This window comes from Hippopotamus amphibius, chromosome 3 (genome assembly GCF_030028045.1).
Source record: "Hippopotamus amphibius kiboko isolate mHipAmp2 chromosome 3, mHipAmp2.hap2, whole genome shotgun sequence".
In the NCBI taxonomy this organism is placed as follows: Eukaryota; Metazoa; Chordata; class Mammalia; order Artiodactyla; family Hippopotamidae; genus Hippopotamus; species Hippopotamus amphibius.
The window spans coordinates 199443266-199470675 of NC_080188.1; the positions used below are offsets into that span (position 1 = coordinate 199443266).

General features: G+C 50.1%; 1 protein-coding gene across 1 annotated transcript; it reads right to left on the reverse strand.

Moving 5' to 3' along the window:
- Nucleotides 1-27410, reverse strand: LOC130848884 (alpha-1,3-mannosyl-glycoprotein 4-beta-N-acetylglucosaminyltransferase-like protein MGAT4E). Its single transcript, XM_057727258.1, has 5 exons — nucleotides 27261-27410; nucleotides 26614-26811; nucleotides 2827-3033; nucleotides 1742-1898; nucleotides 1-1145 (listed from the first exon to the last, which is right to left on the reverse strand). Exons 1-5 carry the CDS (start codon nucleotides 27408-27410, stop codon nucleotides 1-3), a joined length of 1857 nt encoding a protein of 618 aa, XP_057583241.1.

Below are 27410 nucleotides of genomic sequence, written 5' to 3' on the forward strand. Positions count from 1 at the left end.
CTAACTCTCCTCTTCCTCGTACTCGGAGGTCCAGACTCTGATCTGCCTGATCAGGAGCCAGGACCCTTGCGGCGCCAGCACCAGCAGCCGTATGCAGCTCAGCGCCTCCACGGAGTCTTCTTCATAAGACACCATCTGGTCCAGGTGTCCTTCTACCAGGGGCCCTAGCAGGGTGTAGCGAGCACAGCCTTTGAAATCCTCCAAGGGGCTGTAGCCCAGTTCCACTCGCCCTTGCTGCAGCTCGTACTGCCGTTGCGTGTCAGAACCTGTCAGCACCTCTATCCGGGTGACTTTCTGTGGCTTCTCCAGGATCACTGTTAGATGGTTGCCTTTGACAGGACTGAGGGTGGCAAAGCACTCGCTGTTCAGGGTGTAGGCGTGCTGGGGGCAGTCGTTCAGCAGCGCCACCATGTCCGTGCGGACGCTGGCAGGAGGGTTGTCTGGTTCACCAAAGACCTTTCCCTTCTCTGCAGGAAAGCACGTGTTCTCGAGCACAGAATAACTGTCCATGTGGTAGAAGAGTGAGGAACCGAAACGAATTGGAATGTTTTGGGCCAGGAGAAGGCGGAATTCAGAGAGAAGCAAGTGGATAGGAGGGTCCTTGTGGAAAAGGAGAAAGAACGAGGTCAGGCGGGGGAGGTCGCTGGAGTGGAAGACTTGGCCAGAGAAGCTCAGGCTGGAGAACTGGAGGGTCACCCAAGGCAGCTCTTTCCAGGCTGACAACGCCCAGTAGACGGTAGAGATAAACTTGGGGACGCAGTGGACCCTGTCTTCCAGCATCAGAAAGTAATCGGACAGGTTTGCCGCAAAGTTCATGAGGAGGGCGTAGTCCGCCTTCTGCCGGGAGTACAGGGCCTCGCAGGTTGAGGAGCTGCTGACGTTGTTCAGACCACCCGGGACAGGGGGGCCGCCGAGATGGCCGTGGATCACCAGCAGCTGCTGGGCCTCAATGTGCGCTCGGAAGAGGTCGGAGATATTGGCGACTGTCCGCCTGAGCTGTTCAGGATCAGAGTCCGACAGGGAGACCAGCACGACGACGCACTCCAGCTCAAGCCCCGAGGATGCTCGGAACAGGGACTGCAGGGTGTCCAGGAGGTGGCTCCCGTGGGGACGCTGCGCCGCGCAGATGCCCACCGTCAGCAGCTCTGCGGGGGAGGGGCCGTTAGCACCTTGAGACGGTGGGAGGTTCCAGGTCTTTCCCCCCATGGCTGCCCTTCACGGCCAATACAGAGACAAACTCACACTTCCTTTCCCCGGGGGAGTCGACCTCTGGACAGAAGCAGGGACATGCTTTCATCTCATCACTACTTTAAAAGGCTGTTGGGGGGTCCTTATGAAGGACAAGGCTGCCTCTGATGGGAAGGACTGCCAGGTACCAAAGGAAAGTTTGCTGGCCTTGGCCTCAGAGTTCTCTCAGTGGCCGTGGGCCCAGCAGACCTGGGTTGGACGTTCTCCAGGGACCTGGGGAGACTCACGGTCCTGGCAGTCTGGAGCCCAGGGGTCCACACCACTGCCCTCCTCCCCCTCTGTGCGGGCTCCCCACGCTGCCCCCACGGGGTCCTCTCCCAGCCGGTCCCCCCTCCCTGAGGGGCCTGTCCTGCACCCATTCCCGAGGGACCCCTGCCTCCGAGCACCCTCCTTCCTCGCGAGCACCTGCCCTTCCGCCCACCTCCCTTTGCCCGCTTGGAACATGCATTTTGTCTGCCTTCCCCGTGCCTGAGCACGGCCGCCCACTACTCACTCTTTTCCTGGGGAGGGGCTCCGGCCAGGAATTTGTACTTGGCACGTCGGAGCAAAGGGGAGGTTTTCTGCATGCCCTTGAAGGCCTCCAGATGGTTCTTGATTTTGGAGCCGATTTGTTCCTGATTGAGCTGCCACAGTATTTTCTTCTTTTCCTCCTGCTTAGAGTAAGATCAGCGTCAGCCCTGGGCTGTTTCTTCAGATCCCTGGAGTCCACTGAGGGTCAGATACACCTTTCAGCACAGGCCAGGTAAGCCCCAGGATGCGGTCAACCACTATGCCCCCTCATCATGGGAACACAAAGGGCTTTCTAAAAGGGGTGCTGGGCCCTGGAGCAGGGGAGGGGCCCCCAGCTCTGCCCAGAGTGTCTGTGGGAAGGTCCCGGGCTCATGCAGAGTGAGGACCTGCTGGCCTCCCACCGTGGCCCACATCTCACGCTACTCCACTCTCAGGCTGACAAATGTCATCCAACTTGGCTCAGACTGTGCTGGGCTGTGTGAGAGGCGCTGAAGGCCGGTGCCTGGACCTGTCCTCAGATCTAAAGGTCTTTCTTTGACCCAATTCTGGCCACAGACGTTTCTGAACCACCTCCCCACACCTGCCTTACACGAAGCTCTGGCTGTTCTGAGGCATTTCAGAAAAGTGTGGGCTCTAGGACCCGTGCGTGACCTGGGTTGGGTTTGGTATCCTCCATGTGCAGCTGGTACACATCGGGGAGGAGTCACTTCGGGGCTCACAGTGTCTGTCCCTGCGTGTGAGGAGGGGGAGGAATGACACTCCCGGCTCTGGAGAGGGTGTCGCCCCCCAGGCTGCCCTCCCAGAGGACGGGGACTGGGGAAGGTCAGCTCGGTCTGGACAGGTGTCCTGGGAACTCTCTGCCCTCCCTCCCTCCTCGCCTTTACTCAAAGCTTATACGTATTTCAAGGCTGGTTCAGTAGTATCTTTTCTCTGACCCCCTCCTGATTCTTCAAGGGCTTTCTTCTTAGAACTTCCCAGGTGATTGTGGAACAGTTGCGTAACTAGAGAAACTCCCCCCCACTGAAGAATTAATTGGCAGATGGTTCAAACTCAACCTCGGGGACTCACCAACAGTAAACTGTACTTAAGATGCTCTTCACTTCTCTCTTGGAGGCAGACGCTCAGGACGATCAAGGGCACGGCAAGTATGATGTATTTCCACGGGCAGCGATGCATGGTGCTGGGGCCCCGAGCAGCTCTGCAGAGGTGCGGCGGTGTGGATTCTGCGTCCTCTGGCTCCCACTTCCTCCCCTCCCCCCATTCCCCTGGACACCACTGCCAAACGACCCCACTCGCCTTTCCCACCCATGTCGACCTCCCCCTGCATGTAGCCCCCTCAGGGGAGACAAAGGCCAAGAGATTGGTTCTATTCAACCTCCACCATCCTCACTTCCCATCTGAGCTTCCTGGTGAGGCTGGAGCAGCTTCTGTCATTTGTCCACTCTTGGAGCTGAGACCCAACCAGAAGGATGTGTCAGCAAGGAGAAGAAAGCAAGGGCAGGTGTTAATCAACCTCAAACTAAAGCCAGAGTCTCCACTTGGGTGTCCCTGGCCAGTAAGCTGGGTCTCGTCTGTTGGTTCCCGCTTACTTTTGTGTCTGACCCTTCCCAGTATCATGGTTGGTAGATTATGAGGTTATGAGTCAAGCCAGAGGGACCAAGGGAAGCTGGTTAGTATGTGTCTCTCTCCCATCCTGGACTGGTCCGAAGGATGGAAACCTAAGAGTGGCTGGAAATTCCTAATCACGTCATGTCTTGACCAGGTTTAGAGTGTTACCTCCGTTGGAGTTTTTTTCTCTGATGGAAAATGTGGCTTGAGGGTTTGTCAGAGAGCAGGGATTTCTCTGAAATCAGGGAGAAAAAACTCTAATGCTGCGGATGGGGGCCGAGCGGGCTCTTCTCAGGTGGCTGCGCCTGGGCGTCCCTCCCAGGAGACCCTACTTGACAACCATTGTTCCCCTTCAATGGGAGCTGCTCAGCACCCGAGCCTCACAGCAAGCACCTGCTTCCAGGTAAGGGGTGGGGGTGGGGGGTCACGTTTGAAAGCCAGCTTTCCAGGCTTTCATCTCAAACCCAGAAAATTGGAAATTCACTGTCAGTTTGAATCAGATGGATGGCGTGGGTATGGAATGACCCCTCCTCCTACGAGAGGGCTCCCAGCCTGCCCCTCCCGCTTGGGCTGTGATCACCGGCTGCCTGCTGGGTCTCTAAGTCACTACAAATTGGTCCTCAAATCCAGTTCTCCCCAGGGTCCAGAACTGCCTAGACGGGCTCTGAAGTTTCCTTTTCTTCTCCTCTGCCCTTTTTCATTACTAATAATGTATTTTAATTCTTTCTTCTCTCCCCTCTCCACCCCAACAGGCTTTGCTGGGCATTAGGCAAAATGTAGATTTGGCCTTTTACTGAGAAAAGAAGATAATCAGATGATATCATCTCTTGATGTATCAGTATTTAGTTTTGTTTAAGGTGTACAGATAATATAACTTTACTTACATATATTGCAAAATGATTACCACCGTAAGTTAACATTCATCACCTCATACAGATGCCAAAAAAAGGGGAAAAAATTTCCTTGTGATGAGAATTTTAAAAAAATATTTATTTATTTTTTATTTATTTGGCTGTGCTGGGTCTTAGTTGCAGCACGCGGGATCTTTTAGTGTGGCAGGCATGTGGGATGCAGCTCCCTGACCAGGGGTTGCACCCAGGCCCCCTGCGTTGGGAGCGCAGAGTCTTAGCCACTGGACCACCAGGGAAGTCCCATGATGAGAATTTTTAAGATTTACTCTCTCAGCAACTTTCAAATATACTATGCAGCAGAGTTGACTATAGTCACCATGCTGTACATCACGTCCCCAGGACTTATCCTGTAACTGGACATTTGTACCTTTGGATCACCTTCCTCCAATCCCCCTCTGGTAGCCACAAGTCTGATCTCTTCTGTTACCATTATTTCTTTCTTTCTAGATTTCACATACAAGTGAGATCATACAGAATTTGTCTTTCTCTGACTTATTTCACTTAATATAGTGCCCTTAAAGTCTGTCCTTGTCACAAATGGCAGGATTTCCTTCTTTTTACAGCCAGATAGTATTCCATTGTGTATGTATCTATTTCTCTATTACATTTTTTAAATCCATAATAGCGTTGTTTTGATAAGGCCATCTATCTAAAAACTGTAGCCTGCTAACAGTGCATAACTTTTTGAACTAAAAAGTTTTCTCCTCCCCCTCTCTTCCCCTCTTTGAATCTTATTCTTCAACTTTTGCTCTTTTTTCCCTCCCTCTTTCTCCTCTGGGAACCAAAAAGCAAATAAGCAAACAAACAAAAACTATTAAAAGCTTTGCACTGAAGTTAGGATGGTTAGAGAAAATCCAGACCTTTTTTTTTTTTTTGCATTAAAAAGTTATATATAACTTTGATGTACAATTTATTATTTTTTCTTTTCATGGTCAATGATTTTTAAAATCCTGTTTAAGAAATACTGTATACTACAGAGTTGCAAAGATATTGTCTTACGTTTCTTTCTAGAAGCTTAACAATTTTGGTTTTCCCCCCAGCTTTATTGAGGTATAGCTGACAAATAAAAATTATGTATATTTAAAGTGTACAATTTGATGTTGTGATACATATTCACATTGTGAAATAATCACCACAATCTAAAGAACATACTCATCATCTCACATGGTTACCATTTTCTGCTTCCCTTCCTCCTTCCCTCCTTCTCTCTCTCTCTTTCTTCTTTTCTCTTCTCTTCCTTTTTTTTTCTTTCTTTTGTGGTGAAGGCCCTTAAGATCTACCCTCTTAGCCAATTTCATGTATATAATACAGCATTGTTAACTATAGTCACATTGTTGTACGTTAGATCCCAAAAGCTTATTAATCTTTGCAGCTTTTGATAAGATCTCCCCGCTTCTCACTTCCCCCAGCCCCCACCATTCTACTCTTTGCGTCTCTGAGTTTCACTGTTTTAGATTCCACATATAAATGAGATCCTGCAATATTTGTCTTTCTGTGTCAGGCTTATTTCATGCTTAGCAAAATGTCCTCCAGGTTCATCCATGTTGTCACAAATGGCAAGATTTCCACCTTTTTAAAAGCTGTATAATACTTCATTGTATATCTTTATACACCACATTTTCTTTATCCATTCCTCTGTCAATAGACATTTAAGTTGTTTCCGATCTTGGCATTGTGAAAATGCTGCAATGAACATGGGAGTGCAGGTATCTTTTTGAGATCCTGATTCCAATTCCTTTGTGTCTATAAGTACCATGAAGTGGGATTGCTGGATCATGTAAGTTGTATTTTTAATTTTTTAAGGAACTCCCATAATGGTTGTGCCAATTTATGTTCCCACCAACAGTGCATAAGGGCTCACTTTTCCCCACATCCTCGCCAACACTTCTCTTTAAAAAAAAAAAATTAGTAAAAGCAATTCTAACAGAAGTGAGGTGGTATCTCGTGGTTTTGGTATGAATTTCCCTGATTGGTGATGTTGAGAATCTCTTCATGTGCCTGTTGGTCACTTGTATGTCTTCTTTCGGTAAACGTCTGTAAAGGTCCTTGGTCCATCGTTACTTTTCTCTGCTATGCAGTTAAATGAGTCCCTTATATATTTTGGATATTAACCCTTTATCAGACAAATATCTTGCAAACAAATCTTTTCTCCTATTCAGTGGGCTGCCTTTTCATTTTTTGATGGTTTCCTTTGCTGTGCAGATATATAGGGTTAGTTTTTAACATTAAGTCTGTGTTCATCTCAAATTCATATTTGCATGTGGAGTGAGGTAGGGGTTGAGGTTCATGTTTTTGCACTGATATCCAGTTTTTTAAGCACCATTTTTGGAAAACAATCTCCCTTGCCTTCTGAATTACCTTGGCACCTTGTTAAAATCCAGTAACTGTGTAAGCCTGAAGCTATTTTTACTCTATGTAGTTCCACTGCTCTATTTTTACTACACTGTGAATAGTATCACATTGGCTCCCCTGCCCCCAGCTCTGAGGTCATAATGAGGGTCTCCTGTGTGTTCTTACAGTTACGCAGGATGAGTTTCAGGTAGGAACATGTGCTAGGGTCCCAGTCAAGCTAGCTTTCTCGTGTGGATGACCATGTAACCTGGTGCTGTTCACTCTCCCCACGCATTTGCGGTGCCACCTCTGTGATAAATCAGGGGTCTAAACATCCCTATTTCTTGGGATTGGTTTTCTAACCTTGTGCCTAAACCATGCCGTTTTGATTAGGATAATTATTTTTTCAGCTTTAAAGTCACCTTTATTGACAAGTAACTTACAAGCCAGTTTTGGCTGACAGCTCCTGGAATTCTGGCAAATGTGCGCGGTTACGGACTCACGGCTACTGCCACCAGGATGCAGAGCAGCCTGTCCCCAGGAGAGCCGCTTGTGGTCCTTTACACGTCCTCTCCGTCTGTCCCTGTCCCCCCCACCCCCCACCCCAGTCTCGAGAAACCACTGATATGGGTCCTGTCAGGACAGGTTGCCTTTTCTGGAAGTTATCTATGTTCACGTCTTTATGACTTCTGATGAACATTGGAGTTGTTTCAGCTTTTGGCTGCAAAGAACAAAGCGGCTCTAAAAATTCATGGCAAGTTTTTGGGTGAGTAGGAGTGGGACGGCTGGAGTGTGTGGCTGGTACAGATTTAACCTGGTAAGAAACGGCCAGGCTGCGTTGCAGAGTGGCTGCACCACGGCGCGTTCCCTCCCGCAATGCGCGTCCGCATCCTTGGCCACACTGGGTATTTCATTTCCTCAGTTTTTACCATTCTGGCAGGTGTGTGCTGGTATCTCAGTGTGGTTTTCCCTTTTGTAAGTTAAGGTATAATTTACACGTGGTAAAATCACCTTCTTTAGTGTAGAGTTCTGTAACTTTTGGCATACATGTACAGCCGCGAACTCACCACCGGAATCAAGTCATGGCGCAGTACCACCACCTCCAAATCTCCTCACCCGCCTTTGTATTCAGCCCTCTCCCTCACTTCTAGCCTCCGGCAATGAGTCACCTCTCCTCTGTCCCCAGCATGTCCTGTCAGGGGAGTCACACAGTGTGTCTCCTTCTGAACGTGCCTGTTCCGCATACATGCTGCTTTGAGAGGCGCCATGGTTGTGTGCATCTCGGCACCTCGTTCCTCTTTGCTGCTGAGTGACACTCCACAGGGAACATCACGTATGGATGGACCACAGCATTTTTACTCATTCACAATTTGGTGGATATTTGGGCTGTTTCCAGGTTTTGGCAATCACAAATAAAGCCACCGAAAACATTCCCTTTCAGGTTTTTGTGTAACATGTTTTTATTTCTCTCAGATAAACACCCAGGAGTGCAACTACCGTGTCATATGATAAGTGTTGTGTTTACTTCAGAAGAAACTGCTAAATTTTTTCTAAAGTCGTGCATCATCTTCAGTCTCCACCAGCAACGTGTGAGAGTTCCCGTTGCTCCGCATCAATGCCTGATTGTCAGTTAAAAGAATTTCGTCCTTCCAACAGCTATACAGGTAGCATCTTCAGTTTTTTTTTCCTTTAAAAAAGAGTTTTATTGAGAGTATCTCGAGTTCTTAATGTACATTTTCCTAGTGGTTAATGATGTTGACCATTTCCCCCCTTAAATAAGCTTCTAAAACTGCACGCTTTCTTCCGAGGACTGCTTTAGTTGCATCCCATAAATTGAGACCTTGCGTGTTCATTGTTATTCAGTTGAGAGTAATTTCTAATTTGTGATTTCTCTTTTGATCCATGAGCTACTTAGAAATGTTGCTTAATTTCCAAATGTTTGGGGATTCTCTAGGTATATAGTTGCTGTTGGTTTCTCCTTTCATTCCTTTTTGGCTGGAGCACGTATTTTGTAAGATTATAGTCCTGGAACGTGGGTAACATCTAACGCCCTACAAAGTCACTACACTGTATTAGCAAAATCTTGCCACTGTCTGCTTTTGACGTCCTGCTCACCCAACCCTAGCCTTCTGGCTTCACTTCAGTCCCTGACCAGATAACTCCTTGAATCTGAAGCAGGTCTGGCTCCTGTAGTTTGTCTGTTGGTCCCTCTTTGGCACTGTTCTGCTGCCCCGGCTTCCGCCCTCTCTGGCGGGGCTCACAGCCATCTTGCCCACGTAAGCCCTGGCCTGGCGCTGGGCCCCCCTCGGCTCTCTTGGCCGAGGCACCCAGTATGGGAAGTAACCACTTCTTCACATAAGCCCACAGCACTTAAGGGATTACAGTGGGATCAGGAAGACCTGGTGGGTAACTGTCGTTTCACCTGGTCAGAATCTGGGTGAAAATGCTCAGGGCAGAAAAGGCAGTGTCCCTCACAGGTCGGCTCACAAGGACGAGAATGGAGTATTTTCCCTCCTTCCCAGACAGCCAGCCCTGCTCTACCTACCCCTACGGATGTTTCTGGGACAATCCCACAGGTCTGTAGCCCAACCTCTCACCTCCATGACGTAGCTCTGACCAGACTTCAGAGCCTACACCTGTGTGTTTTTGCGGGTTTGCTGAAAAGGTGGAATTTCCCCTGACCCTCTTCCCAGGGATTTGAAAGGATGGCTCATGCCAGGTCATCAACCGCCCAGCGAGGAGCCTGGGGAGAACCCGGCAGTGCTCCTGGCGGCCCTCAGGAGCTCTGCCCAGAGATGCCGGGATGCTCCGCTGTTGCCTCCATCACAAAAGGAGAGATGCTGGTTCTGTAACTCCAGGAAGAGCTTTCAGGGACAGCGCTACAGGGCTGGGCTGGTTTCCTGTGTCAGAGAGCTGGCGGAGCTGATGCCTTGTCACGGTTTCAACACGGCTGGCCAAGGGGCGGGCCTCTGTGTAGAACCGGGGGCTGATGTCGGCAGGCAGAGGATAGAGGCAGGAACCGAGGCCAACAGGTGCCGTGGCTGGTCCACCCGGGCTGGGCATGACAGCTCAGGGCCAACTTGGAGCTCCTCTGTTGGCAGGAGCTGATTTTGCTTCTGAAGGTGGAGCTCACCAACCCCGCCTCCTTCTCCTTCATGCTTTTCCAGTGCAAACAAGGCCTAGCAAGTAATAAGGTGCAGTAATAGTCCTCTTTTTCTAAGGGGTTAGTTTGGGTATCTGAGGAATAAATGGGTGGCCTCCACTGTACTCAGGAATGGTTCTATTTGGGGACTTTCTGGACTGATAAACTCAAAGGTTCTTCAGAGGGAAAGGGAAGAGTGTCCAGAGGACGCTCTTAGCCAGGAGTCAGCCATTGACCTCTTTGGACCTTCCCACAAAAATGCATAAAACACACCCAGCTGCTCACTCAGCCCTCAACACCTGCTTACACAAACCTCCCAACTCCCATCGCCTGATACGGACACTGACTCACAGCCCACACCCTTGGGTGTGTACCCACTGCCTCCCCACACCCACCGACGCACCTCCCTGAGCACCTCCCCCACAAACGTATACTCCATACGCACTCACACCCACCCATACAGACACCCACTTACAGAACCACACGTACACACATCTCACCCACGTTTTGTATTTAACTTTAGTTTCAGAACTCCCCATCAGAGAGGTCTTTTCGCAAAGCCCCTGGTCATGGAATTCTGCAGCTGGCAGCCTAGAGCCGAGGGCTGGGGCGTCTCTGGGGCAGACCCTCTCCCCTCAGGAGCAGCGCAGGCTCCTCTGCGCGAACCTCCACCTGGCGTTTCCCGCTGCGCCGTGACGAGATATCCAGGTTGTTACTCTCTCCCTCAGTCTGTGAACACCTGCAGCTGGGGACTTGTCGCCCATCTTTGCATCTCTGTGTTTGCCACACAGCGGGCACTCGGCTAATTTTTAGGGAATGTTTGTCTCACTTTCTGACGGACTGGATGAAAAGAATCACCCTGTCAAGAAACACAGTTGAGTTCCTCCAGGTCCAGGCACTGTGCTGCCTTATAGGAGATGAGAAAGTCAAGACTTTGCCGGTGACTTCTGGAGGCTTGTTCAACGTGAGAGACAGGTAGGCAGAAAATTGCAGTCTCTCTCTGGGCAATCAGAGAAGGCTTCTCGGAGGAGATAACATCTGAGCTGGAGTCTGAGAGCTGACTAGGAATTTTCCAGGTGAATCTGAGGAGAAGGGCACGTTAGACAATCTGAATTTTTGGAGGCCAGGAGGCAGTAAGACAGAAGTGGGGACTCTGCTACAGATTACGAGGACCCTTTAAAGGAACATGGAGTTGATGTCCACCCAGGCACTAACCAGTCAGTAGACACCTGCCCTTGGCTGTGCCCCGGTGTCTCTGCCACCTCTGCCCTCCCCTGAGGCTCCCCAGAACCCCATCGCCTGGAACAAGAGTTAAGACCTGGCGCTGCAGAGGGCTTCGAGGACCCTGCCCTGGGGCTGGAGCCAGTGCCTGTTTTGATGGAGGGGTGCTTGGTCCATCCAGGTTTTTAAATTTTCAAGCACCACCTCATGCAAAAAAAAGTGGAGGTGAGTGAGGGCTAATACTCACTGAGCAGCTTATGTGGCAGATGTGGTGGTGGTGGTGACGGGCAAGTGTCAGGCGGTGTCTTGAGTCCTCACAGATGCCTTCGGAGGCATGAGAAGGGAGAGGGAGCCCCTGTCACAGGTGCGCTGCTGCCAGGGCTGCCCTGCACGGCCTCTGGCCGCGGCTCTCGGCGTCTGCACTTCCAGTCTCTAACTCTCAGAGACTTAGCTCAGCTGCCTTAGGACACCCCAACTTAATTTTGACCCCTGGGACCAACGTGTTCTCTGATCTTCACCCAACAAATAGCTTTTAAAGTGGACAGAGGTCAGGAAAAGATAGCCTGATGGATAGACTCATATAAGACAGGTGGGGGCGATACAGTAAGAGAAAAACAAAAAAGAAGTAATTATTGAAAACAGGACCTGGGTGTACTGGAGTTTTACTTAAGCTCCCTCTACCTTGGGTGTTAGAAAAAAATTGGAATGAGTTGGGGGAAGCTCTAAGGGAAAAATTAGGGATGCTCGTTAATCCTAGCTTTGATTTTTGGCCTCGTCCCAGATGTTTTAACTGAGCGTTGGACAATCTCAGCCCCTCCTCAGAGATACTGTCCCCGATAGCTGGATAGCTACACACAGACCTGGGCCTACACTCCAGCAGGACGTGGATGTCATGCTGACTGTGCTGTCCCTGAGGCCAGAGGCCCCTGGCCTGACAGTGACATGGACAGGATCAGCCTGTCCTGTTGGCGCAAGCTCCTGGCCTGGGTCAGGTCTCTGAGACGTGATGCCTGGTGGGGCCCCTGACTAGCGTCTGAGCCAGCGGACTGGGGCTTGATAGCTTGCTAACCCGCTTTTAAGCTTGCTAACCCTCTGCAAAGATAACTAGGACCTATTTCTTTTCTTTGTTTAGAATAGATTTTTCCCCTGGAATGATCCAGTTTGGTATCAGAAATGCACCCCATCTATGAGCTGACCATCCAAAGCCCAGTCACCTTACATCTGGGTGGTTGCACAGACCATGCATTCACAAGGGGTGGAAGGGAACTAACATCCAGCACTGTACGCCCTTTGGGCTTTGGGCCTTTCAGACTGGGTGCCATCCACCTGGGGAAGGAGTACCTTTTTCTATTTTCTACGAAAGTGCAGTACAGACTAGCTTGAGTCCACTCAAGGCTAGGCTGGAATTACATGTGCCAGGGATTTACTGCGGGGAACAGGACAGCCCTCAATACTGAAATGCAGGTTGACATCTGGAGAAGGAAGAAGGCTGGTGAAAAGCATCATGTGCATCAGTACAGTTTCAAGAAAACTTCAGACAGGCTGATGGGGAATCCTCAGGCCAAAGTGCCCAGTGGCAGAGCCCAGACCTGCTACAAGGGGCCTCCTGGGCGACCCCGATGTGCCCGGCCATGGGGGGTGTGCCTTTGGCGCCCGGGCAGTAGCTCTGAGCAGCTCAGCAAGGTCTTCCCACAGCAGGAGGCTGGGGCCACCCCGCACCACACAGGTCCTCCTCCATGCAGGCGGCGGGGGCGGCGGGGGGCAGCTCCTCCAGGGAGCCTCAGGGACAGCACCGCCCCCTTGCTCAGCTGGCATCAGGGCCGCAACGTCTGTCCCTCCTCCCCTCCCCTCCTGGATGCCCCTCACCCCCAGGCGTCGCTTCGGCAGATCTCTGTGTCTCCCTGGCAGTGGCACAGCACAGTTACACGTGGGCAAGGGAGGTGCTCAAGGGGACCAGCTGGGTCCACATGTGCTCTCTGCCCTCACAGTGTGAAAGCACCCCTACCTCCTCCTGCTGGTCAGGGACCATGACTCTTCCCACGAGGAGTCCAAAGTGCCCTGATGGCAGCTATAACTTGCAGTTCAACAGGCCCCTTGCTGTCCCCTGGCAAGGGAGCAAATTTTTGGGGGACAAGACTTCCGACCCTGTAGAGTCCAGAGTGGCAGGGCCGGGAAGCATGAAATCCCCCAGTGGGTCACTGGGCCTGGTGGTAAGTGGGCCACTCCTGCTTCTATCCTGAGGTGCCCAGAGCCACGTATTCTTTCCTCTGGGGCCCACTCACCTCTCTGACTTAGTGCAGACACTGCATCCTGAAGGATGGCATCCCGCTCTTGCAGAGTGTCATCTCCCAGCTGGCACTTCAGCTGTACGTTTAGAAAGGATTTCCAGACCTCTGCGAGCTTGGCTGCTTCTGTGCAGGGAGAGTCTCACTGTGCAGAATTTTCTAAATCTGCTTGGAGCTAAGGAACCTCTGAGCTAAATCTGTGAAGCCCTGACCCACAACCAGAAAGCCAGCCCACAACCTCTGCAGCGATAGGTTCCAACGCTCAGGATTTGATCAGTGACTGGCAGCTTCCTTACTTTCAACCCTCCTTCCTGTTTAAGATAGGTAGGCACCTCCGGCCTCAGCTGTGACCGCAGCAGGCCTTCCTTTCCCACCGCCAGAGAGCTTTCCCACCTCTCTGCCCACCTTTGAGTCTCCGTTGCTCGGAAGTGGTGGCGGCTGAATCCCTCGCCAAGTGGAGCCGACTCCAAACAGCGCTTGTTCCGATGTGGGTTGTCTTTATGTCCACAGAGGTTAGTGGAGTGGGAACCAAATGAGACTCCGGATAATATGTGTTTCCTACGTTAATCCTTTTTTTAAAAAAATTCTTTATTACTCACAATTTTTAAGTTGAGATCTAATTCACATACCATAAAATTCAGCTCTGAAAACGTGTACAATTCCGTGATTTATAGTCTATTCTTAAAGCTGTGCAACCATCATCACTACGTAATCTAGAGCATCTTCACCACAGAAAGAAACCCAAGACCCATGAGACGGCCCCCTCCGGCTCCCCTCCCCAGCTCCCCGCAATCGCGCACGCGCCCTCCCGGCCTGCGGGCCCCCTGCGACCTCCGCGTCCGCGCGTGGACCCGCCGTGGCGTTTGTGCTTCTCAGCTTCGTGTCCTTTTCTCCCCTGTGGCTCACTCTTCTGCTTGGCCTAAGGATTTTCCTTTTTAGGACAGTAAGACACACACACACACACTCACACAAGTGTGTGATACCAAGTTCTTTTTTAAAAAACTGTAGAAAATACACACACAGAATTTGCCACTGTGACCACTTTATGCATGTGGCATTAAGTACCACCTTCCACCTTCCTGCAGGGCCCCAGTGTGCCCCACCCGCCTGAAGCCACCAGCAAGCCCGGCCCTGCTGTCCCCCGTGGAGCCCTCCACGCCACCACCACCACCCAGACTTCACACCTGGGCACCCCCGCCCCCAGGGTGGACCAAGGAGAGCAAGGAAAGGAGGCAGGTGGCAAAAGCTGACAGCACCTGCCCTCCTCGGCCACCCAACCAACTACTAACCAGAATCTAACCCCGCATGGATTCTGAGATCAGACACGATCTGGTGGCCACCATCACATTTTCTGAGCCCCTTTCTGCCTCAGGGCCAGACCCTCGCAGAGCTCACAGGCTGTAGAGGCGGTCATAGTGTGATCACAGCCCTGGGGGTCCCAGGGGAGGCCAGAGGGGGCACAGGATGGAGTGGGGATCAAGAAGGGCTTCAGGGAGGAGGTGACATCTGAGCTGGGTTTCCAAGGACGAGCTGTCATCCAGCCGGGGCCTGGCACTGAGCAGGAACCAAATTCATGATGGATGAGTGGGTGAATGAACGGGCACACCCCTAATAGAGAGCGAGGGGTGGGCAGCCACCCAGGCTGAGGCACGAAACACAGGGCGCCCTGGGGGGACGGAGGGCAGGGGCTGCAGCGTGAGGCCACCATCGTGGCCTGCGCTCTGGCCAGCTGGGAGCCCCTGTCTGTCCTCATCTCCAGGATCCGGCTCTTGTTCCCAGCAACACCCACTTGTGTCCTCTGTGTTCCCCTGTGTGGTTGCACTCACCTCAAGGGGGCTTTGTGAAGGGGGGGTGTGTGGTCAGTAGACAGCCCAAGGCTTCAGAGGGAGGGCGAGGATGACGGGGGGCCCCAGAGGTGGGATCGCGGGCTGGGATGCATGGGAGGGGTGGGAAGGGGCCGAGACGCAGGGCTCCGTCATCCAGCTGGAGGTGGCCTCCCTCACGAGAGGGGCTTCATGGGGAGGAGGCAGCCATGGGCCAGGGCTGAACTCAGTTTGGGACACACTGACACTGAGAATCTTGGGCTTGAGAAGCTTGGGGGACATGGGCCAGAGATGTCTGGGAGGAGCTGGATGTAAAGGCAAAGGTGCAACAGAGGGTCAGGATTGGAGCTCGTGACTCAGGTGAGATGTGGAGTGCTGTGGACGGGGCCTGGGCTTCTGAGGCAGTTTGTTCACGTGCTCCTCGGGCGGAGGCCATCGTGTTCACGTCACAGCCGCCTGGTGCCTGCAGAGCCATCAGATACGTGCTGCGTGGAGCCAACGTCGTGTCCAGGCTGCACACCTCCCGGAGCTGAGCTCCCCCACTGCACGGACACCAGCGAGGCAGTCCCGGCAGTGGGAGAAGGGCAGCTCTGGGTGCTGGAGTCATGACGACTCCAGGAGGATGTTGAGAAAGTCCAGAGAGGAATTGGCATTGCGAATACCTGTTATAGAAATGAGGGGTGGTGGCATATGAGAACATATAAATGAGCCTGCGTAGGGATGCACTTTGCTAAAAATGGATATAGCGCAGTATCTGTAACAGAAGGTATTGAGGACAATACCTCTGTGATTACATGAATAATAAGAGTGATAAAGAGCAGTGCCACCTTGTTTAGAGACAACATCACATCCCTTAAGACCTGCCCCGTCTCCTCTCCTGGCCATCAGGCTGTAACTCCCCCCGAGAAGCTTTGTGACCAACTGGAGTGTGCTGGTGGGGCTGGGGGAGATTTCTCCTGAGTTCTAAGGGTGCTTGACCTGGGGCCAGACCACAGAGCTGGACAGGAGAGTTCACTGACTTGGGAGCTCACTCGAGATACAGGATTGAACACCCTGGCATGTCCTCCAGGAGGACCTTCCTACTGAGATGGGTCCTAGAGACACGGAGAAGGTGATGGCTGAGGACTAGTGAGGCAGAACTGCCGTGGCTGACAGTGGATGGGGAGGGACTAGGGGGCCACACGGAGCTGGGGGCACGTGCCAGAGCAGGAGTCAGGGGTCAGGCCTCTGGGGTTATGGAGCAAGGCTGTGCGTTCACAGCAGAGGAGTAGCGTACCGAAACAAACAAACAAAAGAAACAGCTGCGGGGGTTCTTCCTGGGCCCTGGTGGAGACAGCAGGCCTGTCCATGCAACACCAAGTGACCACGCACTGGAAACGTCCATCATGAGCTGAGTTCTATCAGAACCACAAGGCTTAAGGCCAGGAACCGCTGTGGCAGGTGCACTGCTGGGGTCAGGCCCAGACCCCAGAGGACACAGGCAGCTGCGCGAGCAGGCGGCCCAGACCCCCAGGGTACCCACTCTGCTGCCCCAGCGCCTGCCTCGACCCACACCTGCGGTTGTGTGGGGGGTTCCTCACCGGCAGCCTTGGCGCATGGGTGGGCTGGCTAAATTTGTGGATGTGCCCACCAAAACGCGGATGGCAACATCCCCAGCGCCTCACTCAGCAGTGGCTCCAAAAGACAGTGAGGAAGGAACACGCTCCCCGCAGGGAATGTGTAGAAGCGGGTCAGGGTTAAACCCTTACGCACCCACGACAGTGGTCAGCTCCCTGGCTGGCTGGTCAAGGGCCCGGAAGTTTGCGGACAGTGTCCAGGCTGGAGGAATGTGGTTGGTTGACCATGAATGTGTGTGGGTGGCTGTGTCACGTTCATGTCCACCAGGGAGCACCCGTCATGGAAGAGGACCTAAAGGACTAGGAGGACAGGCGACGGTGGCCACCCCGGAGCTGGCAAGACACACAGGTGGACTGAGTGGCCACAGTGAGAGAGACGGAGCTCCACACACACTGTGACGTGTTAAGGCCGACTTAGCTCTCGTCTTTGCTCAGTGTCCAGCCTGCACGCAGGACACCCGAGCGGAGAGACTTGCAAGCATCGCTCCCGGCAGAATAGCCAGAGGCCCACGTGGTGACAAGGTGACCGTTTTTGTGGGAATGGACACTTTCTCTGGGTCTGAGTTTGCTTTGCTACCTGCAGGTCCTCAGGCAGCATCACTCTCTGAGGTGTCACAGGGCACAGCCCCGGACTAGAAGACCCCACCCCGCAGCAAAGGAAGCTCGGGAGGGGCCTCATGACCTGGGCCCCTCCGACGGCGTCACACACGGCGCCTCCAGTAGCTGATAAAGTGTTGGGGTGGCCTGCCGTGCGGGGTGGAGGTGTGGTCAGAATCATCCTCTGATTCTCAGTGGACAGTTGGTACTGAGAATTATAACCCAGCAACTTGAAAACGAGAGCAGTCTGTGCAGATTTCCCCTGAAAATCCCAAGTGGGCATCTAAATAATGTGCCCCTACCCTAGATGCTGGCATGATGGTCATATATTTCTTTGGAGGGGCGCAGGCTGGGGAGGTGTGGGGTGAGTCTGTGAAGAACGGGGAGAGGGGGCTTGTAGGTGGCAGAATTTAGCGGTTCGCAAGCCCAGCTCTGGCCACTGTTCTGAAAGGTGCTGCACGATCAGAGCTGCGACCTCAGCGCAGGGGCCGCTCGAGGCTCCAGGTTTGAGGGGTAAGAATGAACTCATCTAACTGGATACGTTGTGCTGAGACTTTCTAAGTGAAAGAGCCTAAGGATTGTCAGGAAGACGACACTAGGTCTTGGTGAAGCAGACTCAGACAGACTTTTTAAATAGACTCTTGGAATAAGGGTTCCGCTACTGTTCGAGGACTGGGGGCGTTGAGACATGATGGAAATGCGTATTCTATGCTCAGTTAACTGATGGATCTTGAGACCCAGTACACCCCCACCAAAGTCCCCTGGGGAAGGTGGCCTCCCTGAGAACATCGGAGGGAGACAGGCGGGACGTGCTCCTTGACCAGCTCTCCCACCCTCTCCTTCCAGGCTGCCGCCAAGTAGAGTCAGACGTCCAGGCTGGGGTCCCCGGGGGAGACGTACCAGCTGTGGGGTCCTGGAAATAGCTTACTCTTTTTCTACCTCAATTTCTTTACTTGTAAAACTGAAGTGACAAGAGTACCACCCCCCAGGACTGTGGGAGAGCTAAAGGAGTCTCGGGGCCCCCTCAGAACAGTGTCTGCTCACCCGTGCTCTGCATCCGTACTAACTCCTTTCCAAGTCACCGCGTGTGTGTTGAGCAGTCAGGGTTTGTCCGGCAGCACACAAGGGGCAGAGAAGTGAAAGTCTTGACTCACGTCCCCAGGGCTTAACTAAAAGGCTATGAGACTGGTGGAAGCTACTAGAAACACAAGCGTAAACCAGTTAGCGTTATGTGGCCCCGCTGCGGGGCCAGGTGTCATTTACTTTTCTCAGGAACCTTGCCGAGAGGTGTCATCTTATGGACACTGAGTGGCAGCAGCCCAGGCTGACTCCGCGTGCTTCCCAAGGTGAAGTGTGGTTCGGATGGCCCCAGAGGACCCCCCAGCCCGAATGTAGACACCCCTTTCTTTACCCAGAGCTGCCCTCTGAAGGACGGGGACCCTCGTGGCAGGGCGGTGGGGCAGGGCTCTGCCGTGTTAGTTTGGCTCGAGGCGGACGTGCCTCCGGCCTCAAGTATTGTCACGAGGACCCCTCCACAGGGGTCTGGTGGGAGGATGACTGTTACTGCTGCTTGAAAAGCCGCCAGATTCACATTGGCGAGCTGCTCAGAGGACCTCAGAGCTCTCCTGCCCTGGACGTGCCCGCCCGCCCCACCTCCATCACACAGCCCTCCCTCTCCCCTGGCGCAGTCACCATGCTACCGTTCTGTTCTTCACACACTTCAGGACCATCTGGGATTTGTTCTTAAACACCACCTCCTCCCTGCCTATCCAATTGCTCTCGCCGCACTGCTCGGTTTTCTCTGACTTGCACTCAGCATCACTGACATTTATCTTGTTTCTTCACAGATGGTTATTCTCTCCTCATTGGACCCTAAGCTCGTGAGAGCAGGGGCCTGGTCAGTCTGTCTTCCTCTGTGGCCCCCTGCCTAGCACAGTGCCTGGTAGGTTGCGGGTACCCAGGAAGCTCTCGGAGAAGGGGCGAAAGAGTGAGAGGTGCCCTAGCCTAGCATCTCTGTTAGCTGCAGAGTTTACGTTTCATAATGCCCAGTAAAGAAAGCAGATCAGAGGGAGCACATCTGGTTGGCTGAAGAGAGGTAGGGGGTCCCGGGGACACCTACTTTTCCCAGGTTGCCCCATAGGCAGCCCCTGAAAATCCCTGTTCACAGAGCACGGTTTAAGAACTACCGATCTGGTCCAACTGCTTCATTTTCTGGAGGATGGACACAGGTATTGATGGGGCGGTGAGATGAGAAAGTCACACAGTGAGAGGCAGGCCTGGAGGACAGTTGGGTCCCCTGAACTGGCCCGAGGTTATTTCCCTTATCACACATCCAGATGGATGCTGTGCACATTGGTCTTTGACCAGCTATCTGGTCTGGGGTCATCTTTGGGCCAGCTGTACCCACACCTGCTCCAGTCTCCAGCTCTCAGGCAGAAACCCGAGGTAAGTCCCAGTGCCAGCCTTCTTCCTGAAAGGTGCGCCGGAAGGAACCTGGGTGAAGACTAAAGCTGCAAGAGGAGCACTCTCTGTGCTGTGGGCCCCGCAGAAGACCCTGTCTCTGCCCAGGTAATCAGCATTGTCCTGTCTGCTGCACTGTGCCCCGCGGACTTCTCCAAAAAGAACTCATGTGCATCCATTTCTTTCTACTTGGCAAAAAAATTCCTGGGAACTGATGTAATCACGTTTAATTACAGATAAGAGTTCAGTTAAAACTCAATCAGCACAGTGTAAAGGGAGGCTGGAGGTCAAGTTTGTCAGTTACATCTGCCTATGGCCAAGGTGTGAACACCTGGAGGCAGGTGTGTGTGTGTGTGTGTGTGTGTGTGTCTCATCGAAGAGCAAGACCTCAAAAGAATAAGAAAACAAAACCTGTTTTCTTCATCAGAAAAGATGAGTTTTTACTGATGTAAACGTGGATATTGTAACCTTTTCCCTTTGCTTATCTGTAACTTCCTATTCCAATGGTAAAGAAAACCCTGGCTTCTGCCATCTGTCATTTATTGAATTCTTTGCATGCCCCAGCCCGGATTACAGATGTGGTAGCTTCAGTATTGTTAGCTACTACCCCCACAGGAGAGAACTTTGTAGACTCCAGTATTTACGTGTGGCACATTGTGCCTTTGTTCTACAGATGCCTTTGCTCTTTTCCATAGTTGCTAGGGTCAGTCCCTTTTGTCCCACCACCAACAGTGAGTTTTTTTCATACGTTTCTAAGTCAGTTAGATGCTTTGTCACATTCTGTATTCTATCCTATGACACTCCCATATCTTAAATAATTAAATTTGAATATATTATGATTTACTTTTTTCAGTTGTAAAAATCTATGTGTTTAGACTAATGCATAGTGGCAGGTATCCATCATTAAATTGTTATATGGAATATTTCAACCCTTGCCCCATAAGCTGTTTACCAACTCTGTTTTGTCTTTTCTCTAATGTCATAAATGGAGTCATACAGTGTGTAGCCTGTCCAGCCCGTACCCTGTAACTTAGCAAGACACACGGAAGACTCATCTGTGTTTTGGGCGTAGATTGATGATTCATTCCTTTACACTTGTGAATAGTATTCCACTGCATGTGTCTGGGAGAAAAATAATTTTCACTCTACCCTTCTAGGTTCTTGGTTGAGATACCCCTGTAATAAAATATTTCCAGGAGAAAAACAAACAGAAGTTTAATAACATGTGTATCCTGTATGTATAGGAGATACCCAGGAAAACTTCCTGAAATGGCCCAAACCATCATCTTAAATACCATCTTCATCTAAAAAAAAAAGAAAGAAAACAAGGGTATGGCTGTTATGAACATTTAAGTCCAGCCCTTCTTCATTGATGAGTTTCTGGAAATTTAGTCATCCTTCTATTCCTGGTACAGAGAGAGAGACATCATTTCAAATGACGATTTCCCTTACAAATGTAGATTTCCTTCACTAAAGGGTAATTTTATCAATTTTTAGAGAGTCTCCTGTGTCTGCTGTTTAAAAAAATTAATCAGTTGAAAATAATCTTTGTGCCAAAGAGGCATATTTTGGGTGGCAGGTTATTCTCCCCTTAACATGGATTCACTGCTATTGGCTTATGTGTTCATCCACTGAGGGTATCCCGATTTCTTCAAGGTTTCTCCATTGTGAGTGGAGCCATTGTACATAATTGCATCCTAGTTTTGGTTTGGACGTAGTTTTCCAAAGCAGTTATGTAAATACTAGAGGTGCAATTATTGGATCTTAAGATGAGACTTGTTTAGTTTTGGGAAAAACTGCCAAACTGTCTCACAAACTGGCTGTACGTGCATCTCACCAGCGAGGAGGGAGAGTTCCTGTTGCTCCTCACCCTCCAGCTATCAGTATTGTCATTTTTCAGAGTTTAGCCATTCTGGGAGGTGTGCAGTGCTATCTCACTGTTGTTTTAATTTGTAAGTCCCTGATGGTATACAGTGTTGAGCATATTTTTGTATGCTTATTTACTGTCAGTGTATCTTCTTTGGCCAACTGTCTGTTCAGATATTTACCCATTTTAAGTGGGGTTGTTTTTTAATAGTTCTTTAGGGAATTCCCTGGAGGTCCAGCGGTTAGCAGTGCTTTCACTGCTGTGATCCCTGGTTGGGGAACTAAGATCCCATAAGATACTCAGCCAGGGGGGAAAAGAAAAGTTCTTTTTATATTTTAAGTAAAAATATTTTATCATATCTGTGCTTTGCAAATATTTTTCTCCTACTTTGTGTCTTGTCTTTTGGTTTTCTGAATAAGGTCTTTTACAGAGTAGAAATTTATAATTTTTTAAAGTCCACTTTTTTTTTTCCTTTTGTGGATAGACGTTTGGGGTTGTGCCTTAAAATTGATTGCCAAACTCAAGGTCATGTAGGTCTTTTTCAATGTTTTCTTCTAGAATTTTTATAATATGGCATCTTTAATATCTATGGACAATTTTAAGTGAATTTTGGGGTAAGTTGTAAAGTTTGTGTCTACCTTCATTTCATTGCATCTAGTTTTCTATTAATTGTTCCATAACTAATTTTGGAGAAGTCATGGGATATTTGCCTCCATCCGTTTGAATTTCCAAAACTTAGTGGATTCGGCAGGGAGCCTGGACTCCGGTGGACTGTGGGGGGTGCAGCCTGCGTTTGCCAGCCTGCGGGCGCCGGGCGGAACCTCCTCCCCGACCTGCGGGGCACTGCGCAGGCGTGTTCCGCCCCACGGCCGCTGACGGGGGCAGGTCCCCGCAGGACTTAACCTGGCTTTGGCTTTGGGACAAGTGAGGCCGGGTCCACACTGACGGGAGGCTGGTCTTGTCGGGACCTCTTGTAAGGTGGCACTATGGGAGGAGAAGGTGAGGAAAAGTGAAAAAAGTGAGGAAACGTGGGGAGAAGCTTCGTGTGCATGGCTGAGTGCTGAGGGGATGCAGTCTAAAGAGGACCCTAGAGAGGACGGGCCTATATGGAAAATTGCGGGGTTTTAGTCAGGTTTTGTGTGGTGTAGACGGTGTCCACTGTCATTCTTTGGTGCATGGCGTCCACTTTTCCCAGCAGTGTTTATTGAGGGGACTGTCCTTTCCCCCGTGTATGCCCTTGGCTCATTTGTCCTGAATCAGCTGACCACACGTGCGTGGGGTTATTTCTGGGCCCTCTGTTCTGTTCCTCTGGTCCCTGTGACTGTTTCTGTGCCAACTGCACCCAGTTTTGGTTACCGCAACTTCAAAATGTAGTGTGAAGTCAGGGAGCAAGATGCCTCCAGCCTGTCCTCCGTTCTCAGGATCTCTTGGCTTTTTGGGGTCTGTTTTGGTTCCATACAAATGTTAGACTTGTTCTGTTTCTATGAAAAATGGCATGGGAATTTTGACCCGGATAGCATTGCGTGTGTACATTGGTTTGGGGAGAATAGACATTTTATCAGTATTCTTCTGTCTATTTGTGTCTTCCTCTATTTCTTGATCAGTGTCTTATAGTTTTGAATGTGCAGGTTTTTCACATCTTTGGTTAAATTTATTCCTAGGTATTTTGTTCTTTTTTATGCAATTGTGAACGGAGTTTTCTTAAGTTCTCTTTCTGACGATTCATTATCAGTTCATAGAAACCCAGCTGATTTTTCCGTATTGATTTTATAACTTGCAACTTTACTGAATTCATTTGTTAGTTCTAACAGTTTTTTAGTGCAATGGTGTGGAAAATTGGAATTAAAAAATGCCACTGTTTCTTCCACATCCGAGGTCATCCACAGCACCCAAGACATAGTGGCTATGAATCTACCCCCCCCCCCACGGTGCCTCTGAGTTACAAGGGTGGTTAGCATCGCCACTTTGGGTGAACTGCGTAGGGCTTGGCCTCTATAAGGAAGTTTGATGTCTTCTCTACTTTTCTGGTGTGGTATTGACAGACGTTTGGCACTTCACACAATATACTCGAGTGTGTTTCACCCAAGAGAGGAATACTCTTGGGACTTCCCTGGTGGTCCAGTGGTTAAGAGTCTGCCTTCCAATAGAGGGCACACGGGTTTAATCCCTGGTCAGGGAACTAAGATCCCACATGCTGTGGGGCAACTAAGCCCATGTGCCACAACTACTGAGCACTCCAGCCACAGCTAGAGAGCCCACGTGCCGCAACTAGAGAGAAGCCTGCACGCCACCATGAAGATCCTGCATGACGCAACTAAGACCAGATGAAGCCATGAATAAAGAAATATTTAAAAAAGAAGAGAGAGGGCCATTCTCCCAGGGAATTAGCACATAACCCCCAAATGAGAAATCATTACGGTTTCCATTTTATAATCCCATCCACAGGCACACGTCCACTTTCATCACATTAGAATGAAATGTCTTTTTCATTTTAATCCAGTTTTCTTTTTCTGGAACTGTTACCTAGTCATTCTGTCATTTCACAGCCTTGATGGATTTATAGTGCACAGGTGAGTCAGACCTAGGTGGCCTTTTCTGCATGGCTTCTTTCAGTTGGGATGTTTTCAGTGTTTACCTATGTTTTCACCTGTATCAACATTTCATTCACTTTATTCATTGTGATACAAAATATATAACATTTACCATTTAAACCATTTTAAGTATACAGTTCTGTGGCATTAACTACATTTACATTATTACACAAATAAGCTCACCATACATTTCCAGAACATTTTCATTTCCCCAAGTGAACTTTGTGTCCCTTAAACCCTAACTCCCCTCAGTCCCATGTTCTTCTTGTCTCTGAACTTGACTTACCTGGATGCCTCGTATAGATGGAATCATGTAATGCTTGTCGCTCTGTGACTGACTTATTTCACGTAGCGTGGTGACGTCAAGGTTCCTCCGGGTGTGGGATGTGAGAAGTACCTTAGTTTTAGAGGCTGAATCATGTCCCATTGTGTGTATACCCCACTTTGTTTATTCATTCATCTGCCAATTGGTACTTGGGCTCCTTCCACCTTTTGGCCATTGTGAATAATGCTGCCATGAACATGGTTGTACAAATGTCTGTTTTAATTCCTGCTTTAGAATATTCTGAGTATATACTGTGCTCTGAAGTGGAGCTGACAGCTCATGCATCAGCTGTTTACGTGTTTGAGGAACTGCCACATTGTTTCCCACAGTGGCGGCACCATTTTACTTTATTCCTCTGTGTGACAAAATAATATGGCATTATGCATCTACATGTTTCATTTATCCATCACCCCTTGATGGACAGTTCAGTCATTTCTACCTTTTGGCTAATTGTGAACAGTGCTTCTGTGAATATTCATGTAGAAGTTTTTGTTTGATCACCTGTTTTCAATTCTTTGGGGTCTGTATCTAGGAGTGGAGTTGTTGAACAATATGGTAATTGCATTTTTATCTTTTTTGAGGAAATTCCAAACTATTGTACACATAGGCTGCACCTATGTGTACAATTTTCCATTTCCACAAGCAACGTTTAAGTGTTCCAATTTTTCTACATTACTGCCAACATTGATATTTTCTGCTTTTTGATCATAGTATGTGTGAAGGGGTATCACATTATGGTATTAATTTGCATTTCTTTTATGACTATTGATGTTTGACATCTTTTCATATGCTTGTTGACAGTTTGTATTTCTTCTTTGGAGATGTGTCTGTTCAAGTCAGATGTATCTCATGTGCAAATATTTTCTTCCATCCTTTGGGCTGTGTTCTCACTTTCTGGATAGCACATTGTGATGCACAAAGGTTTTTAAAATTGAGGAAATCTAATCGAGCCCTTGTTACATGGGTATTGTAACCTTCTGCCTTTGTTTAGCTGTAACGTCCCACTCCGAGAGTGAGAACCCTGACTGCCACCATTTGTCATTCGTTGAATTCATTGCTTGCTCCATTCTGGATTATGGATGTAGTTGTTTCAGTCTCATTAGCTACTCCCCCCGCGGGAAGGAGCTTCACAGACTCCCGTATTTATGCATGGCACGTTTTGCCTTGTTGGCCACCAGGCTAGAAACCTGCCAGTGTGATGGTGAGTAGTGCTCTCTCCATAGTGTTTCCGTTTGTGTGTGTCCTGATCTGAGAGGTCGAGCATCTCTAACATACACTGGCCATGTGCATTGCCTCTTGTTGGAATTTGTTTGCTCTGTTTCTTTTTAGAACATTGATTTTTGAGAAGTTTTTGGACCACAGGCATGTTAGACTTTTCTCTGGCCTTCGATCATGAGGAATGCCTTTCCAGTTTGTGGTTTATCTTTCCAGCGGTCTTTCTTGGTTGGTTGGTTGGGTTTTGCCACAGAAAAAGCTTAGCATTTCGTTTCTGTCTTCTGGCTCTGATGTCACACATAGACCAGCAATGTCTACCCCAATATTACGCACATGTTTACTGAAAGGGATTCATGTTGTGTGTCTCATCTTTAATCCATCTGCATTTCCCTTTCAAATAACAGAAATGCTATTTTCAAAATAAAAAAATGAAAATTCACCAGTCCCCTCTTAAAATATGTACACAGACACAAAAACTACCTTTTGTATGGTTTCATTTATAAGAAACATCCAGAATAGGTAAAGAAACAGAGAAAGAAAGAGGATTATGGGCTGTGAGAGGCTGGGGAGGGAAGATGAGGAGTTTGTACTTTGAATACAGGGTTTTATTTTGGGGGAATGAAATAGTCTGAAACTAGACAGTGGTGATGGTTACACAGCATTGGGAATGTACTTAGTGCTCCTGAATTGTACAATTTAAAGTAAAAAAAGTTTAAATTTTGTTATGTTACACTTAAAGTACAGGATACCATAAATAATGTGGAAGAAAAAAAATTACAAAACACCCAAACACAGACAACAACAGGGGAGAGAAAGTAAACTTCGGGTCAGGGCGTGTGTTGGTGGTGTGGTGGGGAGCTGACAGCGATGGTGGCTGCAGAGCCGGCTCTGCCCTTGGGGGTGTGAGTCCTGAACCAGCTCTGGGTCTCCTGCAAGAGCCGGTGCCTGCTCTCTCTGCGCGGGTGGTGAATTTTGGCCTGGTTCTCGGTCTCCTGCAAAAGCAGGTGCAGGTTATCCCTGCTCAGGTGAATCGTCGTCTGGTGCTGGGTGTCCTGCTGGAGCTGTGAGAGAAGAAAAGATGACCTGCATGCTTCCTGCTTTTCCAAGGACAGAAAACTTCCCAGAGCTTTCCAGAGAAGTCCCAGCCCAGTACTTCTCAGACTGCAGTCCACCAGGTGGGTGGTCTGAGGCCAGCCTTTGCTCTGGGCCCAACACCAGCCTCTGGGGACCCCCTCTGTGTGACCTAGCACTCACCCTCCCGCACTCACCCTCCCGCACTCACATGCACCCACCCCTGGCCTTCTCATCTTTGGGCTCCGCCTGGGTGGGCTCCCGTTCCTCCTGCTGACTCAGGAGAAGGTGGACATGGTGCCCAGTTCTGAGCCAGGTGTTGAGCTGCAGGTAAGCCCAGGACTGGGCTCTGGGTGGGTCTGGGTGGTGTCCAGGTGGGAGGCCTTCCCAGTTCATCTCTGGGCCCTGATTCTGGAGAACCGTCTGTGGCCACACTCACCAGGAGCCTGCGCTGGCCCTTGTTGGCAGTGTGGTGAACTGGCCCCTCACTCAGGGAGATGGATTGGGTGTCTCCAGTGTGCGGCTTTGCCATGACAGTGACCAGTAGCCGGCCCAGCTCGAAGGTATCAGAGCCCTGCCTAGCCGTCAT